At 42.7% G+C, this 20798-nt stretch overlaps 1 protein-coding gene across 1 annotated transcript in view; it reads left to right on the plus strand.

The window, feature by feature from the left end:
• Positions 1 to 20798, plus strand: part of GRHL3 (grainyhead like transcription factor 3) — an 89076-nt gene that overhangs the window by 20552 nt on the left and 47726 nt on the right. Inside the window, exons 2-3 of the mRNA XM_070764219.1 lie at positions 17370 to 17556; positions 19760 to 19821. Coding sequence (XP_070620320.1) covers positions 17370 to 17556; positions 19760 to 19821 — 249 coding nt within the window. The remainder of the gene's footprint in view (positions 1 to 17369; positions 17557 to 19759; positions 19822 to 20798) is intronic.

Here is a 20798-nt window from a genome sequence, read left to right on the forward strand (position 1 = left end):
TAAGACCCACCTGTGTCGCCAGGCATGGGGGAACTGAGACATCTCCCCCGGGCATATACAATTTATGAATGGTATGTGTGTATGTATGTGTGTTTAGAAATGGGGTTTTTAAATGTTTTTAGTAGAAATTTAGATTTGTTGTGAATTGTCTTTTGCACTTTGTTGTGAGCCGCCCCGAGTCTGCGGAGAGGGGCGGCATACAAATCTAAATAAACATAAATAAACAAACATATCCTCTTAACCTTGTCTGCTTAAAAGGATCGCTTAAAAAGCGATCAACCTCAAAAAGTGCAATAGCAGCCCCCATGCCAAGGCCATAAGGGAAACCGCCTGCTTTCTGAATCCCCTTCGCCTTTCTGCCCGCTTGCTTGTCAGGTGAATATTTAGTCTGGCTGAAGATTCTTGTCTGAACAGGATTAAACAGAGTCAACAGTGGTGAAACCTGAGTCATTCCATGGGCCGCTCCGTTGGAGACAGTCGGGGCGGCACTGAAAAAGGAGGAACGGCTGCGTGAGAAAATTTTAAAGACAACGAAACTAGCACTAAAAAAAAAAATAATAATCACAAAAACCCACCTGCGAAGAGTTTTTATGCGGGGAGTGAAACTACCTAGCATTAGTCCCGTGTCTGGTTGGGAGGGATGATGATAAGTGAGGGGGGGATAAAAGGGGGGAGGAAAGAAAATCAAACTCTGGAAACTTTTTCCTCTTAAACAGTTGCAAGAATCCCCAAACTTGGCAACTTTAAGACTTGTGGCTGGAGAATTCTGGGAGTTGAAGTCGACCACAAGTCTTAAAGTTGCCAAGTTTGGGGACCCCTGCCCTGGAGGGTGAGAATGGAGATATTACAGTATTCTTCCTCTGCCATGCCCATCAAACCACACCACACCGGCCAAGCCACACCCACAGAACCGGTAGTAAAAAAAAAAGAATCCCAGCACTGGTTCCCCTCTGTGGAGCTTGTTTCTCCTAGGTTTACATCCTATTAGATTCCGTTCACAATATTGAGCATTACAAAAGGCTGTATTCATAAGATAGGTTAGCCTATGGTGGTGCAGTGGTCACAATGCAGTATTGCAGCCTAACTCTGCCCACTGCCAGCAGTTCAAACTTTACCACCTCATTGTTGACTCAGCCTTCCATCTTTCTGAGACTAGTAAAATGAGGAGCTAGTTTGTTGGGGGCAAGAGGCTGACTCTCTAAACCTCTTAGAGAGGACTGTAAAACACTGTGAAATGGTATAAAAGTGCTACTGCTGTTACTATGGTTAAATTAACCATGGTTTATTGAATCTTGTTATCTGGGTTTGCAGAATGTAGTTAATCATCCACTAACTTCACAGGTCTAGAATGTGGTTAGTTAAGGGTGAGGTTCAGTGGGTGGTAAGAATAAAATGCCGATCAATTTCCGGTCACAATTCAAAGTGTTGGTTATGACCTATAAAGCCCTTCATGGCATCGGACCAGAATATCTCCGGGACCGCCTTCTGCCGCACGAATCCCAGCGACCAGTTAGGTCCCACAGAGTTGGCCTTCTCCGGGTCCCGTCGACTAAACAATGTCTTTCGCGGGCCCCAGGCTGGCTGGAGAATTCTGGGTGTTGAAGTCCATAAGTCTTAAAGTTGCCAAGTTTGGGGACCCTTGGTTTAAGGGGTTGATATTTCTCACTTTCTTCTGATGGCGTCTTCTGGAGAACCCTCGTGAAAGTTGTGGAAGCCTAAAAGAGCTTTTATTTCACACCAGAGCAAATTCACTTTATTTTAATTAGGCAACGGACACAGCTAAGCCTCAGAGGGTGTAATTGGGCAGGGAGAAGAAAGGGATTCTGAGTTTGGGTTCTTGCCTTTTTTTGTGGCTTTAACAAGCTTCCTGGGCTTTTAGCTCTACTTTGAACCAAGGGCTTAGCTATGACTCAGCTGCAAAGAAAGTTCTTGATGCTTTTTGCGGGTTGAGTGTGGCTGTCATGATTGGCTGTTGCTTTTTCTTGACCGGTTGTTAACATTGTTTTGTTGTACGCTGCCCTGAGTCACATCTGGTGAGATGGGCGGCTATGTGAGTTGGATAAACAAGCAGCTAAACTCTTGCAAATTAGACATTTTTCCTAAAATACACAATTCTGAAAACTTCCAAAACTGCAGACATGGATGAATTCTGGAGTGGAATAAAGTAGAGTACTGTGGAGTAGAGTAGAGTAGAGTAGAGTAGAGTAGAGTGTAGAGTAGAGTAGAGTAGAGAGTAGAGTAGAGTAGAGTAGAGTAGAGAGTAGAGTAGAGTAGAGTAGAGTGTAGAGTGTAGAGTAGAGTAGAGTGTAGAGTAGAGTAGAGTGTAGAGTAGAGTAGAGTAGAGAGTAGAGTAGAGTGTAGAGTAGAGTAGAGTGTAGAGTAGAGTAGAGTATAGAGTAGAGTAGAGTAGAGTAGAGGAAAGAAAAAAAGAAGAGGAGAGGAGAAGAGAGGAAAGTGGAGTGGAATGGAATGGAATAGAATTCTTTATTGGCCAAGTGTGATTGGACACACAAGGAATTTGTCTTTGGTGCAGATGCTCTCAGTGTACATAAAACAAAAGATACATTTGTCATGAATCATCAGGAACAACACTTAATGATTATTTGGGTTCAATAAGCAATCGGGAAACAATATTAATAGAAATCTTAAGGAGAAAAGCAACAAGTTACAGTCTTACAGTCACAAGTGGGAGGAAATGGGTGATAGGAATGATGAGGAAAAAAACTAGTAGTAATAGTAGTGCAGACTTAGTAACTAGCAAACTGACTCGCTATTTCAAAAGCCATTTGCTTGTGGGAAGAAGAGGATGGTTAAGTCAATCTCGATGCTTCCTGGTGATTTCTACTTTGACAAGCTAAAACACTTGTTTGACATTATTACTAATGTGGCCTGGATCTTTGTCCACTACCCCTAATCCAGTCTAGATTGTGAATCTCTGAATTTCTTCCCTGGTTGAGCCAAGACCGCTGAGGACAGTCAACTTGAAACATCATCATTTCTTTTTATACCTAGTGTTGGAAGGCTGCGTTTTGATCCTCAGGTCGAGAGTAGCCACACCAGCATTAAATCGCTTATTTTCCCCTCGAAATTGTGAACCATACCATGAAGTTCTTCAGGAATAAAATAAAATGGATGGAAGAATTGAAGGAATGGTTTGAGGAACAGGGGTAGAGAGAGAGGAGCTATCAAAAATGTTGATCAGGACACTTGGGGTCCACGACAGCCCATCGGGTTCCATAACATAGAAGCCAAAGCATTTCTCACCCCAAGATTGTGGACTTCTCATTTGCTCAGCCATTGATCCCAGTAGACAAAGAAACAGTAGGGATGGGATGGAGTGACACACCGAAATATTTATTTTTATTTATTTTATTTATTTATTTGTTTGCCCAATACACAATAATACACAATGAGGGTTATAGAGGATATAATCAGGTAGAATGTATTAAAGGGGGAATAGAGGAGAAAATAAAGGAGTGAAACACGATTTGAGTATTGCCCACAAGATCATATGCTGCAACGTCCTACCAGTCAATGACTACTTCAGCTTCAACCGCAACAACACAAGAGCACGCAACAGATTCAAACTTAATACGAACCGCTCCAAACTTGACTGTAAAAAATATGATTTCAACAATTGAGTTCTCGAAGCGTGGAACTCATTACCGGACTCAATTGTGTCAACCCCTAACCCCCAACACTTTTCCCTTAGACTCTCCACGATTGACCTCTCCAGGTTCCTAAGAGGCCAGTAAGGGCGTACATAAGTGCACTGGTGTGCCTTTCATCCCCTGTCCAATTGTCTTTCCTTTCTTTCACCTATCTTATATATTCTCTTCCTTTCATATATCCTCTCCTCTAAGTTCACTTTCACCCTCTTTTATATTATCACATGTCTATTTTTCTTCCTATGTATTTGTGTATTGGACAAATGAATGAATGAATAAATAATAAATAAAATATAGCTATGATAGAATAGCAGGAAAAGATATAGGTATAGAAGAGAAGATATAGGAGATATAGGAGAGACAATAGGACAGGGGACGGTAGGCACTCTGGTGCACTTATGTACGCCCCTTACTGACTGACCTCTTAGGAACTTGGTTAGGTCAACCGTGGATAGTCTAAGGGTAAAGTGTTGGGGGTTAGGGGATGATACTACAGAGTCCGGTAATGAGTTCCACGCTTCGACAACTCGATTACTAAAGTCGTATTTTTTACAGTCAAGTTTGGAGTGGTTAATATTAAGCTTGTATCTGTTGTGGGCTCTTGTGGTTGAAGCTGAAGTAGTCTTTGACAGGCAGGACATTGCAGCATATGATCTTGTGGGCAATACTTAGATCATGTTTGAGGCGTCTTAGTTTTAAGCTTTCTAGACCCAGGATTGTAAGTCTCGTTTCGTAGGGTGTTCTGTTACGGGTAGAGGAGTGAAGAGCTCTTCTGGTGAAGTATCTCTGGACATTTTCGAGGGTATTAATGATTAATAAATAAGATGTCATGGAAGGAAGAGATGAGTTCAAAGGAATAATTTGGCTTTAGTTTATTTAAAATCTTGAGAAGGCTGTTGATACTGCTGCATCTGGACTGGAAAAATCCAGGTTATCTGGTGCTCATTTGAACTTTTGAAGCCGATGTATGGGTGCCCAGGCTTTGTCCAAAGGAGCCTGGATGGTCTGGAGCAGTGTTTCCCAACCTTGGCAACTTGAAGATATTTGGACTTCAACTCCCAGAATTTCCCAGCCAGCGAATGCTGGCTGGGGAATTCTGGGAGTTGAAGTCCAGATATCTTCAAGTTGCCAAGGTTGGGAAACACTGGTCTGGAGCTTTAACAATGAACCAGATGGAGGTTTGGGCTCCGTCCGGTAAAGGGCTACAAATTTTTTTACTACCACACTATGGGCGGGTCTTATCTTGTGGGTGTGGCTTGCCAGTCATGTGACCTAGTGGGAGTGGCTTCATGATCATGTGACTGGGGGATTGCTTAAAGGTCATGTGACTGGCTTAAAGGTGGCCAACTTGATGTCACTCACGGTTAGGGTTTACGTTAGGGTTGGAGTGCCTGGCCTCTTCTTGCCTCAAAGAGATACAATTTCCCTATTTACTATTACTGAACATCCAAAATATGCTATTTAATTCTATGTTTATATGCCATATGTGTACATACATATTACACACAGGCGCACAAAAATATACATTATCTACTATATAAACTGTATGTGTATGTACACACACACAGCTCTTCTAAAATTATACACATTCAACCTCATTTACTGAATGTGTTGAGAGAATGTGGCGTGAATTGATGGTTTTTTATGATTTTTTTGCGGGGGGGGTAGTTCTTTTAATTAGTTAATTGGATTTAAGATGTTGTGTACTATACATTTTATATGTTGTGAGCCGCCCCGAGTCCTCAGAGAGGGGCGGCATAGAAATCCAATAAATAGGTAGGTAGGTAGATGGGTAGATGGGTAGATGGGTAGATGGGTAGATGGGTAGATGGGTAGATGGGTAGATGGGTAGATGGGTAGATGGGTAGATGGGTAGATGGGTAGATGGGTAGATGGGTAGATAAACCCAGAGTCCAGAAGGGGAGAAAAAAGGAAAAAAATCAAAGATTTTCTACTGGTTCTGCGTACCTGACCCTGCCCATAGGAGCCCATCACTGGGTCCACCCTATCTCATCACCCCGAGTTAAGTGAGACCTATGCAGGTATCTACCTTGGATACATAACAGTTATTAGCAACCCATAATAGCTGCTGGTTGACTCCAGGATGGCGGAGTGGAGAGTGATCTAAGTAAAAGTCTTGCCCGTGAGCCACAGGGCCTCTTTCACTGGAAAAGCACCCAAGGGTGGGGATTGGCAATGATGCCTTTCTCTCTCTCTCTCTCTCTCTCTCTCCCCTGGCAGTGGGACTGTTTGATCTGCAGCTTGTCGTCTTTTCCATTTGTGGAAAATCAAAGCAGCCGGGAGGTTCTTGGCCCCGCCTCCAATCCTTTCTCTCTCTCCCTGCAAACAAAGCAGGAAGGTGCGCTGGGCCCAGAGATTGTGACTGATTTAAGAACAAGCTCCTTGTAGGTCGACGTTTCTCAACTTTGGCCTCTTGAAGATGTTACGGACTTCAGCTTCTAGAATTCTGGGAGTTGAGGTCCAACACATCTTCAAGTTGTCCAAGTTGAGAAACACTGCAGGAAATGATGTGATCTATCTATCATCTATCAATTTGATCAATTTTATCTATCTATCTCTCTATCTCTCTATCTATCTATCTCTGTCTGTCTGTCTGTCTGTCTGTCTATTTAATCTATCTATCATCTATCAATTTGATCTATCTATCTATCTAATCTATCTATCTGTTTGATCTATTTGATCTATCTATCTATCTATCTATCATCTATCAATTTGATCTATCTATCTATCTATCTATCTATCTATCATCTGTCTATTTGGTCGGTCTATCTATCTATCTATCTATCTATCTATCTATCTATCTATCTATCATCTGTCTATTTGGTTTATCTATCTATCTATCTATCTATCTATCTATCTATCTATTTAATCTATTTATCATCTATCAATTTGATCTATCTACCTATCTATCTATCTATCTATCTATCTATCTATCTAACTAACTAATCTATCTATCTATCTATCTAACTAATCTATCTATCTATCTATTTATCTATCTATCTAATCTATCTATCTGTTTGATCTATTTGATCTATCTATCTATCTATCTATTGATCTATTTGATCTATTTGATCTATTTGATCTATTTGATCTATCTATCTATCTATCTATCTATCTATCTATCTATCTATCTATCTATCTATCTATCTATCTATTGGATTTATATGCTGCCCCTCTCCGAAGACGATGGTGCATTAATGCTTGCATTCCATTGTATACATATGTGCTTAGTTCTGCCGTTGCTGGGGCTAATGTCTAATGGCCCCAGGCCTGTCGGCACAGGTGGGTCTTTAGGCTCATGCTGGGATTCATGCGGCAGAAGGCGGCCATGCAAGTAAACTGGTCTGATGCCATGTAGAGCTTTATAGGTCATAACCAACACTTTGAATTGCATTTGGAAACCAATCAGCAGCCAATGCAGGCCGTGGAGTGCTGGAGAGACATGGGTCTACCTAGGAAGGCCCATGACATTGCTTTTACTGTTCCAATAGTAGTTTGTCATTGTGTGAGTTCAGATCAGGTCTTGAAAGTAGGAGAGATGGAAAAGCTCAGATCTCTTCATCAGCCTTGGTTGACGTAAGCATTGGGCTGGCTTTGTATATCCTACAGTGCATAAATATAATTTGTTTCTTTAGACATAGCCTGTTGCCCAACCAATTTTTTCCCCTGATTCATAAGTTGTGTTTTATTGTGCTGGGGCACAAGTCAAGACACCACCTGCAGCCATGGACTCAAATCCCATTCCTTTTTTGTGTTTGCATTGATGCCAACTAACAAGCAGAGGGTTTTTAATTGCCTAGTTGTAGCTGCCAACCATGACTTTTTTGACCTCTCTTGAGAGCTCCTCTGGTAAACACTTGTGGCTCAATTCAGTCATTCGTGCTTAACAAAACCATTGGTTAGAGCAGGAGTTTCCGAACCTGGCGACTTTCAGCCTTATGAACTTCAGATCCCAGAATTCCTCAGCCATGCTGGTTGGGGGATTTCGGGAGTTGAGATCCACAAGCTTTAAAGTGGCGAAGTTTGGAGACCCCTAGCTTAGAGTAAACCTACCCTGGTTTAAAGCTTATCAGATATATCCAGCTAACTGTGATTTAGTTAATAAACCCTGTATGAATGAGAATAAGAGACACTGAAATGTTATGCCTTTAATAATTGCGTATCTTTTTAAAATAAAAATGGAAATTTGCAGTAAAAAGTATTCATCTTTAGGGTTCCCTCTGCTTTTTTCTCATTCTTATGTCCCTATTAATCCTAATCCTCTAAATCCACAATCTTGGCTGGGTGAAGTTTTATTCATATACTTTTTCTATGTCCACTTCTGCAAAGTATTGGACAGTTCCCAGTTCTGCAAGTTCATGTTTCTAACACTGTTGTAGCAACATAAGCGATGCCCCTTACAATTTGGACATCTGAAGTAAAGAAAATTTAGAGTACTCCGGGCATTGGATTAGATATAGTGGAAGTGGAGAGCAATAAACAATACAAAGAAGAGCCATGTAATTGATTCCGTTAATTAATCCTCAAGGATTCCCTAATGGGTTCACTCTTCTGTCTTCTCTGGTAGTGTCCTAAAAGGGTGTTACAGAAATGGGCATGTAGGTGAGGGAAATAGAATTCCATGACTTCCCTGGAACCAGGGAGGGAGGGAGGGAGGAAGTGGGAAGGAAGGAGGAAGGAAAGAAGGAAAAAAAGAAAGGAAGGAAAGAAGGAAAGAAGGAAGGAAAGGAAGGGAGAGGGAGAGAGTGGGAGCGGGGGAGGGAGGAAGAGGGAGAAAGAGAGAGAGAAAGAAAGAAAGAGGGGGAGAGAGGAAGAAAGGAAGAGAGAGAGAAAAAGAGAGAGAGAAAGAGAAAAAAAAGAAGAAAAGAGAGAAATAGAAAAGGAAGGAAGGAAGGGGGAGGGAGAGAGAGAGGGAGGTAGGAAGAAAGGAAAAGAGAGAGAAAGGAAAAGAGAGAGAGATAAAGGAAGAGAGGGAGGGGTAGGGGTAGGGAGGAAGAAAGGGAGAGAGAAAGAGAAAAAGAGAAAAAAGAAGAAGAAAGAAAAGAAAGAAATAGAGAAAAGGGAGGAAGGAAGGATGGAAGGAAGGAAGGATGGAAGGAAGGAAGGAAGGAAGGAAGGAAGTTCCTGCCATGAAGAACTGGTAACCAAATTTCCCCAATGTGGTGTTCTTGAGACAAATTGCATTAGCTTCCATACTAAGATGAAGATTGTAGACCCAAACATCTGGGCATCATGTCTGCAATATTTAAAGGGCCAAATAGGAAACGATTCCCCTTGCGTGTGAATGTCAGGTAGTTCTGTCTAGGACACATCTTAGAAGATCAGGAACCATCTCCCAAGGACCGTTTCCCTGTTTTGTGTTCAATGGAGAACGACTTCCATGGAAGATCTGATATAGTAAATTAAATCACAGTCTACTCTGTAGGTCAGGTTTCGGTTATCAGTTGCCCTCCAGGTGTGTTGATATTACTGCACAGGTGTGGGTTCCACTTACCCTCCCTACTAGTTCACATCACGATGGAAGTGTGCCCCATCGCATGGGGCAAATGACCCTCTGCGCATGCGCAGAAGCCCCTTCAGAAGCATGCACAGAGGGTTCTTTGCTGGCCGCGGTGACCGGAGATCCGGTTCAGGAGGAGTGGACATTGCTGCCAGTTCGGAAAGTGTGTGGAACTTTCCGCCACTGGTATTTGAGACCCGGTCCAGCTGATATTGCAGTTCTAGCTATCGGGATCTGAAATAGACGGGGAACATGTTGTTGGAGAGGACAAATGTAGATTCCGAGATTCCAAGTGGACCTTTGTAACCCCAAAGCGGCAGTTTTGAACCGACTCCAGAAATGGAGCTCAATTTAGTGAGAACAAGGGAGGATCCTGGGTGGTTCCACGTCAAATTGAACGTTGCCATCTCCTGCACCTGCCGGGGTGTCTGCGCCTCCTTCAAGGGTGGCCCCATTAATTAGCAGATCGCAGTAATCCAGGGATGGGCAAGCGGCAGCCCCGAGGCTGCCTGCAGAATCGGGAGATCCTTTTTTTTCCTAGGGTCCCCACCTACCCCTCCAACTGTTTGGGTTCAAAGGCAGAAGCCTGGGTCCTTGCTGTTTGGAAGGAATGAACTGTGCCAACATGGAGAGTTCTGGCAGAAAGTACGGAGAACCTTAACACCGTTTTCAAACAAAAAACAGCACAAAAATTCTGAGAGGAGGGCGGGACTGGGAAGAAGAGAGAGAGGCAGGAGAGAGGGAGAGAGAGGAGGGGGAGAGAGGGGGAGATGGAGAGAGAGGTGGAGAGGGAGAGAGAGGGAGAGAGAGAAAGAAAGGAAGGAAGAGAGAGAGGGAGGGAGAGAGAGAAGGAGAGAGAGGGGGGAGGAAGAGAAGGAGGGAGAGGATGAGAGGGAGGGAAGAGAGAGAGGGAGGGAAAGAGAGAGGGAAGGAGGGAGGGAGGAAGAAACAGAGGGAGGGAGGAGAGAGGGAAAGAGAGAGAAAGAGAGGGAGGGAGGGACAGTGAAAAAAGAGGGAGGGAGGGAGAGAGAGGGAAGGAGAGGGGGGAGAGAGAGAGGGAGGGAAATAGAGGGGAGAGGGAGGGAGGAATGGGAGGGAGAGAAGGAAGGGAGGGAGCTGGAGAGAGAGAGGGAGAAAGAATGTCCAAGAAGGTCCACCTCTTGGAGTCATGGCTTCATCTTCTGAGACTTCCAGCCAGGCAAAAAACGTAGCCCGCAATCCCATGCCATCCAAGGACCCAAGGGGATTATAAAACACAGGTTGTGATTGATTTACAACACTTCACTTAGTGACCATTTGAAGTTCTAACAGCCCTGGAAAAAAAGAGGACTTACAACCATTTTTCACACTTATGTTATGTTATGTTAATATTTTATTTATTTATTTATTTGTTTGTTTGTTTGTTTGTTTGTTTGTTTGTTTGTTTGTTTGTTTGTTTGTATGCCGCCCCTCTCCATGGACTCAGGGCCACTAACAACAATGATAAAAACAGCATGTATCAATCCAATACTAAAACAACTAAAAAAAACTTATTATAAAACCAGACATACATACAGACATACCATGCATAAATTGTAAAGGCCTGGGGGGGAAGAGTATCTCAATTCCCCCATGCCTGACGGTAGAGGTGGGTTTTAAGGAGCTTACGAAAGGCAAGGAGGGTGGGGGCAATTCTGATCTCTGGGGGGAGTTGGTTCCAGAGGGCCAGGGCCGCCACAGAGAAGGCTCTTCCCCTGGGTCCTGCCAAACGACATTGTTTGGTTGACGGAACCCGGAGAAGGCCAACTCTCTGGGACCTAATCAGTCGCTGGGATATAGTACTATAATACTATACTTGTCTTACAAATAGATAGATAGATAGATAGATAGATAGATAGATAGATAGATAGATAGATAGATAGATAGATAGATAGATAGATAGATAGATAGATAAATATTTATTCCTAAGAGAAGAAGTTCCAGTGTGAATTCCATTTGTAGATGGGTAATTTCCTGTATCCATTTGTGTATCCTAGTCCAAAATCTTTTTGTGTCAGGGCACAACCACCACGTGTGAAAGAAGGTGCCTAAAAAGTTTTTGCACTGCCAGCAGATCGGATTTAAATTCGGATATATCTTTTCCGATAGTGTAGGAGCCAAATACCATCTATAACCCATTTTATAGTAATTTTCTTTGTATGCTACTGCTTTTGATAGTTTAAGATTTCTGTTCCAAATCTGCTCCCAATCTCCCCAATCAGGGACGTGAACATTTTAATCAACTTCCCCTTAGAGGCTTAGACGGGAACGGGAGTCGTCTTCTTCTTTGGAGCCGTTGTGTATTTCATAGCTGCTAGCCTTTTTTTATGCTGCAGGATCATCCCATGCCTTTGGGGAGAAATGCAAATCCCAGAAACCGAATAATCACCCGGAGACTTGGCAAAGCAAAAGCCAGGGTGTTAGGCCATTGGGAGTGCATCCCTCCCCCCCCTACTATTTTGCATTTCAAAACATTTTGCAGGAATTGTTCCAGTTCTTTGTTCAGATTAATAATTGCATCATGAGAATGTCACAGTCTGCACTCCGTCTAATCACATTACGATGCAATTAATTCAAAGTGTGTGTGAAAGAGAGAAACTGAGCCACGGCTTCCCGAAGGAGAGTCTCAAGGTTCCAGGTGGGATCCGAACTAAATCAGAGTCCAAGACAAATTACAGTGGTTCCTCTACTTAGGAATGCCTCTACTTAAGAACCTTTCTAGATAAGAAGCAGGTGTTCAAGATTTTTTTGCCTCTTCTTAAGAACCATTTTCTACTTAAGAACCCGAGCCCGGAAAAATTTCCCAGGAAATTTGAGAGCGGCACGAAGGCCCGGCCAGTTTCCTGCCATTCCCCCTTTAATCCCGGCCATCTTGATTTTTTCTGGGCTGCTAGAGGAGCCTTTCGGTGATGCTTAAGGAGACTTTGGCAGACCAGAGCAAACAAAGCATTTTCCTTCCTCTGGGCGCTTGGAGCGGGAAGTAACTACTTCACTGTGGTGACTCCCTCGTGCTGCCTCCCACACACCCGGCATGAGGTTGCCTCCCGGAGCATCTGGACACAGAAAGGCAAAAGGGGGAGCTTTGCCCCGGCTGAATCAACTCGGCTTCAGCCAAACCGAGGAGTCACCACAGTGAAGGAAAAGTGCCAGCTACAAAGCGAGAGAGAGAGAGAAGAGGGAAGCCCTTCAGCATGGGAAGGAAGAGGAAGCAGGTAGCAACAGCCGCCTTTTGGTCAAAGGAGCGGGAGGTCCCCTCCTCTCGCCCTCCTGGGTTTCTCTCTCTGGCGCAGTGTATGGGAGGCAGCCTTGCGCCGGGTGTATGGGAGGCGCGTGCTCCTCCTCGCCACCTCAGTCCCTCTTTTTTTTAAGCCTTAAAGTTTTGGATTATTTTGATTCCCCTCACTTCACCTTCTTCCTTAAGGAGCAACTGTCCTCCTCCTCTTCTTCTTCCTCCTCCTCCTCCCACCCAAATTCCAAGCTTTTATTTCTTTCCTAATGGGTTTGCACACATTATTTGCTTTTACATTGATTCCTATGGGAAAAATTGCTTCTACTTACCAACATTTATACTTAAGAACCTGGTCACGGAATGAATTAAGTTCTTAAGTAGAGGTACCACTGTACTCCTCAAAATTGTAATTTATTGCCGGAGCCATCCTGCATCTATGCCGGGAAAACTGAATCTAAGTTTTCCACCCAGTTGAAAGTTCACATTCCTTGTCCCCCACCCACAAACTGTCACGTTGCCCACTCAGATTGTGCTAGCGTGGCAAGTCCTCCTTCCACTTCTGCCCAGGTGGGTGGGCATAGGAAGGCCTTGAATCACTCAAAAGAATGCTTTATGGCTGCAGCTGTTTCCTCATGAAAATCCTCCCTCCCAAGTTCCTATAAACATCAGGCCTCCGATAGATAGTGTGGCAAGACATTAATTTATCACCAACTTCTGCACCAGAAGACAAAAACCCAGGAGGTTGAGAACATCTCAAGCTGGGGTCTCCAACCTTGACAACTTTAAGACTTGTGGACTTCAACTCCCAGAACTCAAAACTAAAGAACTTATGGAGCGTGTCTGTGTCCCAACATAATTTTATTCATTTGTTTGTTTGTTTAATTACATTTATATGCCACCCATCTCCTCATGGACTCAGGGTGGTGACAACAATACAATAAAATACAAAAGTTAAAACTCCATAATAAAAACATTCATCCATCAGTTATACATTGATTAGGCCGGAGCAAGATGTTAATGCTCAAAGGCCCTCCTAGGCCTGCTGGCAAAGCTGAGCTTTTAGGGCCTTTCGGAAGGCCAGGAGGGTGGAGCTGGTGCGAATCCCCAGGGGAAGCTGGTTCCATAGTGCTGGAGCCACCGCAAAGAAGGCCCTGCCCCTTGGTCCCACCAGCCAGCATCCCATTGATGGGATGATTTTTTTTAAAAAAAGAAAAGAAAGAAAACATGAGGAAAAAAAGAGACTTTCCTCTTGTATTTTGACGATAAAGGGTATTAAATTTCTTCCGGAGCACAATTCAAATTGGCTTTGACCTAAAACATTATTCAGTACATAAGAAACATGTCCACTATTTTAATTGTCATTAGAAACCTTCTTCTAGAATTGTGCGGTTAACAGAGCCTTCTTGAGTTTGGCCCCTTAACTGTAATTTTTTTAAAACTTCCTCAAGAACATTTTGTATTTTTTTTTCCCAATTCATTTTTATTTTATTTTGTTTGACTTACAAACATTTAGACATCATACAATTGTATGATTGTAAGAACATTTTGTATTTTATACTAGCTTTATTTTATTATTTTTTTCCATTTCTCTTGCAAACCCCAGCTTCATTCTGTGAGGTTGCTCAAATAACCCTTGAGTGCTATTTTAATTGTGGTCCCTTGTGTGTGGATTTGAAGGCAGGCAAACTTGCTATGACTTCTTCTTCCTTGGGGATTTCTTCCCCCTTCCAATTTTGCGCATATATCATAGCAAAAATATTAGATTGCGCTGAAATGGATATGATGACAAGACGTTTAAATGATCAAGAAGATACTAAATTCTATGAAACATGGAACAATGTTTATAAATGGATAGACAAGAAAAAATAAGATACAGTATATAAATTTACTTTTAGTTAATTTCTTGTATTTGTTTTTACCTGGGTAATAATAATGTTAATATTAGTTTAAATGTATCGTTTGATGATTATGGTATATTAGTATAAGCAACATACTAAGAATTTTGGTTTATATACATATAGTAGTTAAAATTTGGAAAATTCTAACCCAAATTTACTAGACTTTTTAATATTCAATATATATTCAACTATTTATTCTTTTTCTGTATTTGAATTTATACTTTCAAGATAAGCGGGGGAAATGCACCCCCACTCTATGTTTAATGTTTGTATGTCTGTCTGTTTATTTTAAGAAAATTAATAAAAAATTTATTAAAAAAAAATGAAGGCAGGCAAACTTTATTGTCTGTCTCTCCTGACTGCTGGTGGAGTCGTTAATCACTTTCTTTTGTTGCCGTAGTTTATTTTAACCTACACATCTTGAAAGGTCTTGTACTGAAAGACATGACAGAAACGTCTTGGGTTTGTCATTGTTGCTAAACAGATTTTACCATTAGTTCAGCAACGGGAGCCCCAGCCACCCAATTTGGATCCCGTCTGTCTTTCAGGACGGACTCTTTTAACTTTAGCTAATGGCTTGTTTGTTTTTAACCGATCATAAAATCCCACCCATCTAGAGCTCCTAGGGCACCTCGCCATTACAAGATAAAAAAATAAAAGCACAACAAATTGCATAATCTAGGACTGTGAGAAAGTGCAGGAACGGGCAAGCAACGGAAGGGGCGAGGACAGACCGAGAATAAGGTTACTCATTTTATTCACCTATTCACTTCTTGGTATCTCACCACAAGATCCCAAGAACTTTTAATGTAAAGAGCCACCCAAAATTGTGTCTCTACTTCAGTTTTCCCTTGGAAACCTCCTAGAGCAGTGGTTCTCAACCTAGGGGTCGGGACCCCTTTGGGGATTGCCTAAGACCATGGGGGGAAAAAGACAAATTTCCCACGGTGTTAGGAACTAAAGCTTCTATTCTGGCACCTTGGAACGTATTTTAACAATCTAACCAGGTGTTTTCAGTTGAGGTGTCCCTCTGACCTTCCTGCCAATCAGCTTAAAGCTCTGTTGGGAGAATTGGCATTAGACTTATGGTTGGGGTTCACCCCAACATGAGGAACTATACTAAGGGGGTCGCGGCATTAGAAAGGTTGAGAACCACTGTGGACCTACAGACTGATGTGACTCTTGGTGGGAGACTTGACCCGTTACGTCTTATATTGCAAACTTCATCAGAAATTTAACAGAATAAGAGAGCTGGAAAGGACCTTGGAGAACTTTAAGACTTGGGGACATCAACTTCCAGAATTGTCTATGCTGGCTGGAGAATTCTGGGAGCTGAAGTCCACAAGTCTTAAAGTTGTCAAGTTTGGGGACCCCTGCCCTATACCATTTCAGACAAACAGTGGTCCAATCTTTTTTTAAGGTGATGGAGCACCACAACTTCTTCAGCAAAACTGTTTCACTGATCGTTTTTTGCAATCAGGAAATTTCTCCTTAAATTTAGCTTTTTGCTGTATCCTTGATTACTTTTCATCCATTGCTTCTTACTCCGGTGCTTCAGAGAATAGGTTGACTCCCTCTTCTTTTATGGCAGCCCTTTAGATATTGGAACCCTGTCAACTTTTCTTTTGATTAAACTAGACATACTCAGTTCCTGCGAGCGTTCTTCATCTGTTTTAGCCTCCAGTCCCCTAATCATCTTTGTTGCTCTTCTCTGCACTTTTTCTAGAGTCTCGACATCTTTTTTACATCGTGGCAAGCAAAACTGGTTGCAATATTCCAACTGTGGAATATTATAGGCAGTGATAGGCTCCTACAGGTACAGTATGGTATGCAGAACCGGTAGAGAAATTTTGGTTAGGTACATAGAACCAATAAAAAAATAATGACTTTTTTTTCTTTTTTTTTCCTTCTGGGCTCTGGGCATGTTTTTCCTATTGCAGTAAATGAGTTTGAATGTGTATAATTTTAAAAGAGCTGTGTGTGTGTGTACATACAGCTTATATAGTAGATAAAGTATAGTTTTGGGTGCCTGTATGTAATATGAATGTACACATGTGGCATATATACAGTGTTCCCTCGATTTTCGTGGGGGATGCGTTCCGAGTCAAATTTTCACGAAGTAGAGATGCAGAAGTAAATACACTATTTTTTGGCTATGAACAGTATCACAAGCCTTCCCTTAACACTTTAAACCCCTAAATTCCAATTTCCCATTCCCTTAGCAACCATTTAGATTATTGCTTACCATGTTTATTTATTAAAGTTAATAAAAAAATATTTATTAAAGGCAGACATATGATGTCATCTGGTGGGAAAAACCATGCTATAGGGAAAAAACCCACAAAGTATTTTTTAATTAATATTTTTGAAAAACCGTGGTATAGACTTTTCGCAAAGTTCGAACCCGCGAAAATCGAGGGAACACTGTACATAGAATTTAAAAGTATATTTTAGATGTTCAGTACTAGTCAATAGATAGGGAAATTGTATTTGTTTGAGGCAAGGAGAGGCCAGGCACCCTAAACCTTGAAGTGAGTGATGTCAAGTTGGCCAACTTTAAGCCAGTCACTTGACCTTTAAGCCACGTCCAGTCACATGATCAATAAGCCACTCCCACCTGGTCACATGGCTGACAAGCCACACCCACAAAATAAACCACGCCTACAGTGTGGTAGTAAAAAATTGTGCAGCCCTTCACTGTTTATAGACATTATAAAGTGGTACTAACATTTCTCTTTGAGCTTCAAATTAGAGCTAGATTCATTACGCCCTTCTTAATCCAACTAAATCAGTCTAATTTAGAAGATTAAAATCTACTCTTCGTTATCCGATGGAGACAAACATGTCAAATGGAACAACTTCGCAAGGCAGCATTCAAGGGAAGCCTGAAAACACAAGCTGACAAACACCGCTGCTCATATTAGAAAGGGTGTATTGAACTGATGTGGGTGCTGTAATTTTATGGGCATTTTGCTAAAACCGATGGTCGCAAAGAAATATCTCGGTGCAACGGGCCTCTTTGTTTCCCCACTCAGCTTCATGTCTGTGCGTCTTCTGAAAAACGACGGGATGGGCTTGCAGAAGTACTCCTACATGAATGAAGACGAAGCTTGGAAGAGTTACCTGGAAAATCCTCTAACGGCGGCCACCAAGGCCATGATGCGAGTCAACGGGGACGATGACAGCGTAGCAGCCCTGAGTCTCCTCTACGACTATTACATGGTATGAAAAGCAATCGGTTAGGACCGTGAGGGTGAACCTATGGCGTATCTGCCGGCACGCCTTAGCTCAGCTGCAGTGCCCATCTGCGTGCCAGCCAGCTGATTTTTGGCTCTTGTGGAGGCCCTGGGAGGGCATTTTTGGCCTCCAGAGGGCCTCTAGGGGGCAGGGGGAGGCATTTTCACCCTCTCTGCACTCCAGGGAAGGCTTTGGAGACTGGGGAGGGCAACAAATGGGCCCACCGAAAATCAGGAAGCGGGGGAATAGGGGGTTGTGCATACATATGCAGGGGACAAGGCGGTGGGGGGGGTCATGCACGCATGCGCAGAGAAGTGGGGTGCATGGAGGGGACATTGAAGTATGGGTATTGGCACGCATGCCGCTCGATAGCATGCGCATATGCATTTTCAACACCTGGGGAAAAATGGTTCGCCATCACTGGATTGATTGATTGATTGATTGATTGGATTTCTATCCCACCCCTCTATGAGGACTCCGGGCAGCTTACAACATATAAAGGAACAATATAGCCTCCTAAGTCCAATTAGTTAGTTAGTTAGTGAGTTAGTTAGTTAGTTAGTTAGCTAGCTAGCTAGCTAGCTAGCTAGCTAGCTAGCTAGCTAGTTAGTTAGTTAGTTAGTTAGTTAGTTAGTTAGTTCTTTCGTTTGTTTGTTTGTTTGTTTGTTTGTTTGTTTGTTTGTTTGTTTGTTTGTTTGCTTTTTATGCCGCCCTTCTCCTTAGACTCAGGGTGGCTTACAACATGTTAGCAATAGCACTTTTGAACAGAGCCAGCCTATTGCCCCCACAATCCGGGTCCTCATTTTACCCACCTCGGAAGGATGGAAGGCTGAGTCAACCTTGAGCCAGTGATGAGATTTGAACCGCTGACCTTCAGATGTATAGTCAGCTTCAGTGGCCTGCAGTACAGCACTCTTCCTGCTGCACCCCCCCGGCTGATTAATTAATTTAATTAATTAAACTAATTAATCTAAAAACCTAAGACCATTAAAAAAATTCCCATTCCCATTCAATCAACTAACTTACAATACATTCGTCGCCCAGGGGGGGCTAGAATCTAGTGGCCCCGGGGTTAGGTGAATCTGGTGGGTACACTCACAAAATGGCTGCCACAGAAAGCCTGTCAAATCCCCAAATGCCCACTGAACATTTATATTGTTGCCAACCGCCAGGATGCCAAGCAGTGTTTCTCAAACTTGGCAACTTCAAGAGAATGCGGTGAATAGCGGCTAGGGAATTCTGGGAACTAGAAATCCACAAATCTTCAAGTTGTCCTCTGAGAAACACTGCCTTAGCGTCAATGGTGGGTTGCTACCGGTTCGTACCGGTTCAGCGAACCAATAGCGGTGGTGACAAGAGGCGACACCCACCCACCCGAACGTCGTCAAAAATGCTTCTGTGCAGAAGCATTATTATTTATTTATTTATTTATTATTTAGATTTGTATGCCGCCCCTCTCCGAAGACTCGGGGCGGCTCACAACAAGATAGAACAAATCATAAATAATCCATTGCGCTCACATGCTCCTGTTTTCCAAACCAGTAGCAAAGTCAAACCCTCTACTGCTTAGCGTGTCATGCAAATCTATCTGGTTTGCATTTATAGCGGAGGGTGTTGCACAAAGTAGAAAATATGGTTCATTTGGTCACCAGGTTAAATGCATTTTTGTCAACCATTGTGATTAGACCAGGAGTGTCAAACTCAAGGCCTAGGGGGCCAGATCTGGTCCACGGGTATTTAGTTCTGGCCCGCGGAGCTGCCCTAGAAACAGCAAAGGACTGGCCCACGGTTCTGCCAGTGAAAATGGGCTCTCGAGCTCGGTTTTTGGCTGCTATGGTCTCCTGCAACCTTCTGCTGGTGAAAATAGAGCACACAGCCCTCCCAAGTTCTATTTTCACTGGCAAAGGCTCACAGGAGGCCATGGCAATCAAAAACCGAGCTCGGGAGCCCATTTTTGCTGGCAGAGCGCTTCGGCTAACACAGGTGTCCCCGACATGAATAACGTAGAGCTGGTCACTCCCACCATGGCCATGCCCACCATGGCCCCCCAAAGTTAAATATAACCCTGATGCAGACCTCAATTAAATCAGGTTTGACACTCTGGATGAGACAATGGAGATTCAACCTGGAAACACCCTCCTGGTCTGCAGGCCACGTTTATTTTTCACCGTTTTCCTTCCTTTGCTAGGTTCCAAAAGAAAAACGGATCCTTCCATCTGGAACTCCAGGACGCAGTGAAGTTGGGAAGAGGTAAGGAAAAAAAAACTCTGCCCCTTTTTGTAAACTGCTTGGTAGGGGAGTGGGGAACCTGATGATTTCTGGCAGACGAGGACTTTGTAAATCCTCAGCTGCAAAACATCTGTTTCTTTAGTTCAAAAAATAATTGAAAGGTGTGTCGGTAGGTGAAGACAATGGGAGGGCTGGATGCCATGTTGTCCTATTAAATTACAAGTTATGACAGATTTGGGGGTGGACAAAACAGAACTGAAAAAAAAACCCTATTTGCATGCCTTTGGGGTCTGTGGTTGCCCCCTACATGATGGTCCTTTGCAGTGAAGGGTTGCACAATTTTTTACTACCACACTGTGGGTGTGGCTTATTTTGTAGGTGTGGTTTGCTGGCCATGTGACTAGGTGGGAGTGGCTTGACGATCATGTGACCGTTGTGTGGCTTAAAGGTCATGTGACTGGCTTAAAGATGGCCAACTTGACATCACTCACGTCAAGGGTTAGGTTTAGGGGGCCCGGCCTCTCCTCGCCTCAAAGAGATACAATTTCCCCATCTATTTACTATTACTGAACATCCAAAATATACTATTTAATCATATGTATATATGCCATATTTGTACACACAGGCACACAAAAATATACATTATCTACTATATAAACTCTATGCATATGCACACACACACACACACAAGCACGCACATTATACACATTCTAATTAATAATAATAATAATAATAATAATAATAATAATAATAATAATAATAATAATAATTTATTAGATTTGTATGCCGCCCCTCTCCAAAGACTCGGGGCGGCTCACAACAACGATAAAAACAATATTATACAGGCACAAATCTAATATTAAAAAAAACCTAAAAACACTATCATACTTAAAAACCAAACAGCAGATACATACCAAACATAAATTATAATAAGCCTGGGGGAAAGGTGTCTCAAATCCCCTATGCCTGGCGGTATAGGTGGGTCTTAAGTAGTTTAC

This window comes from Erythrolamprus reginae, chromosome 11 (assembly GCF_031021105.1).
Source record: "Erythrolamprus reginae isolate rEryReg1 chromosome 11, rEryReg1.hap1, whole genome shotgun sequence".
Lineage (NCBI taxonomy): Eukaryota > Metazoa > Chordata > Lepidosauria > Squamata > Dipsadidae > Erythrolamprus > Erythrolamprus reginae.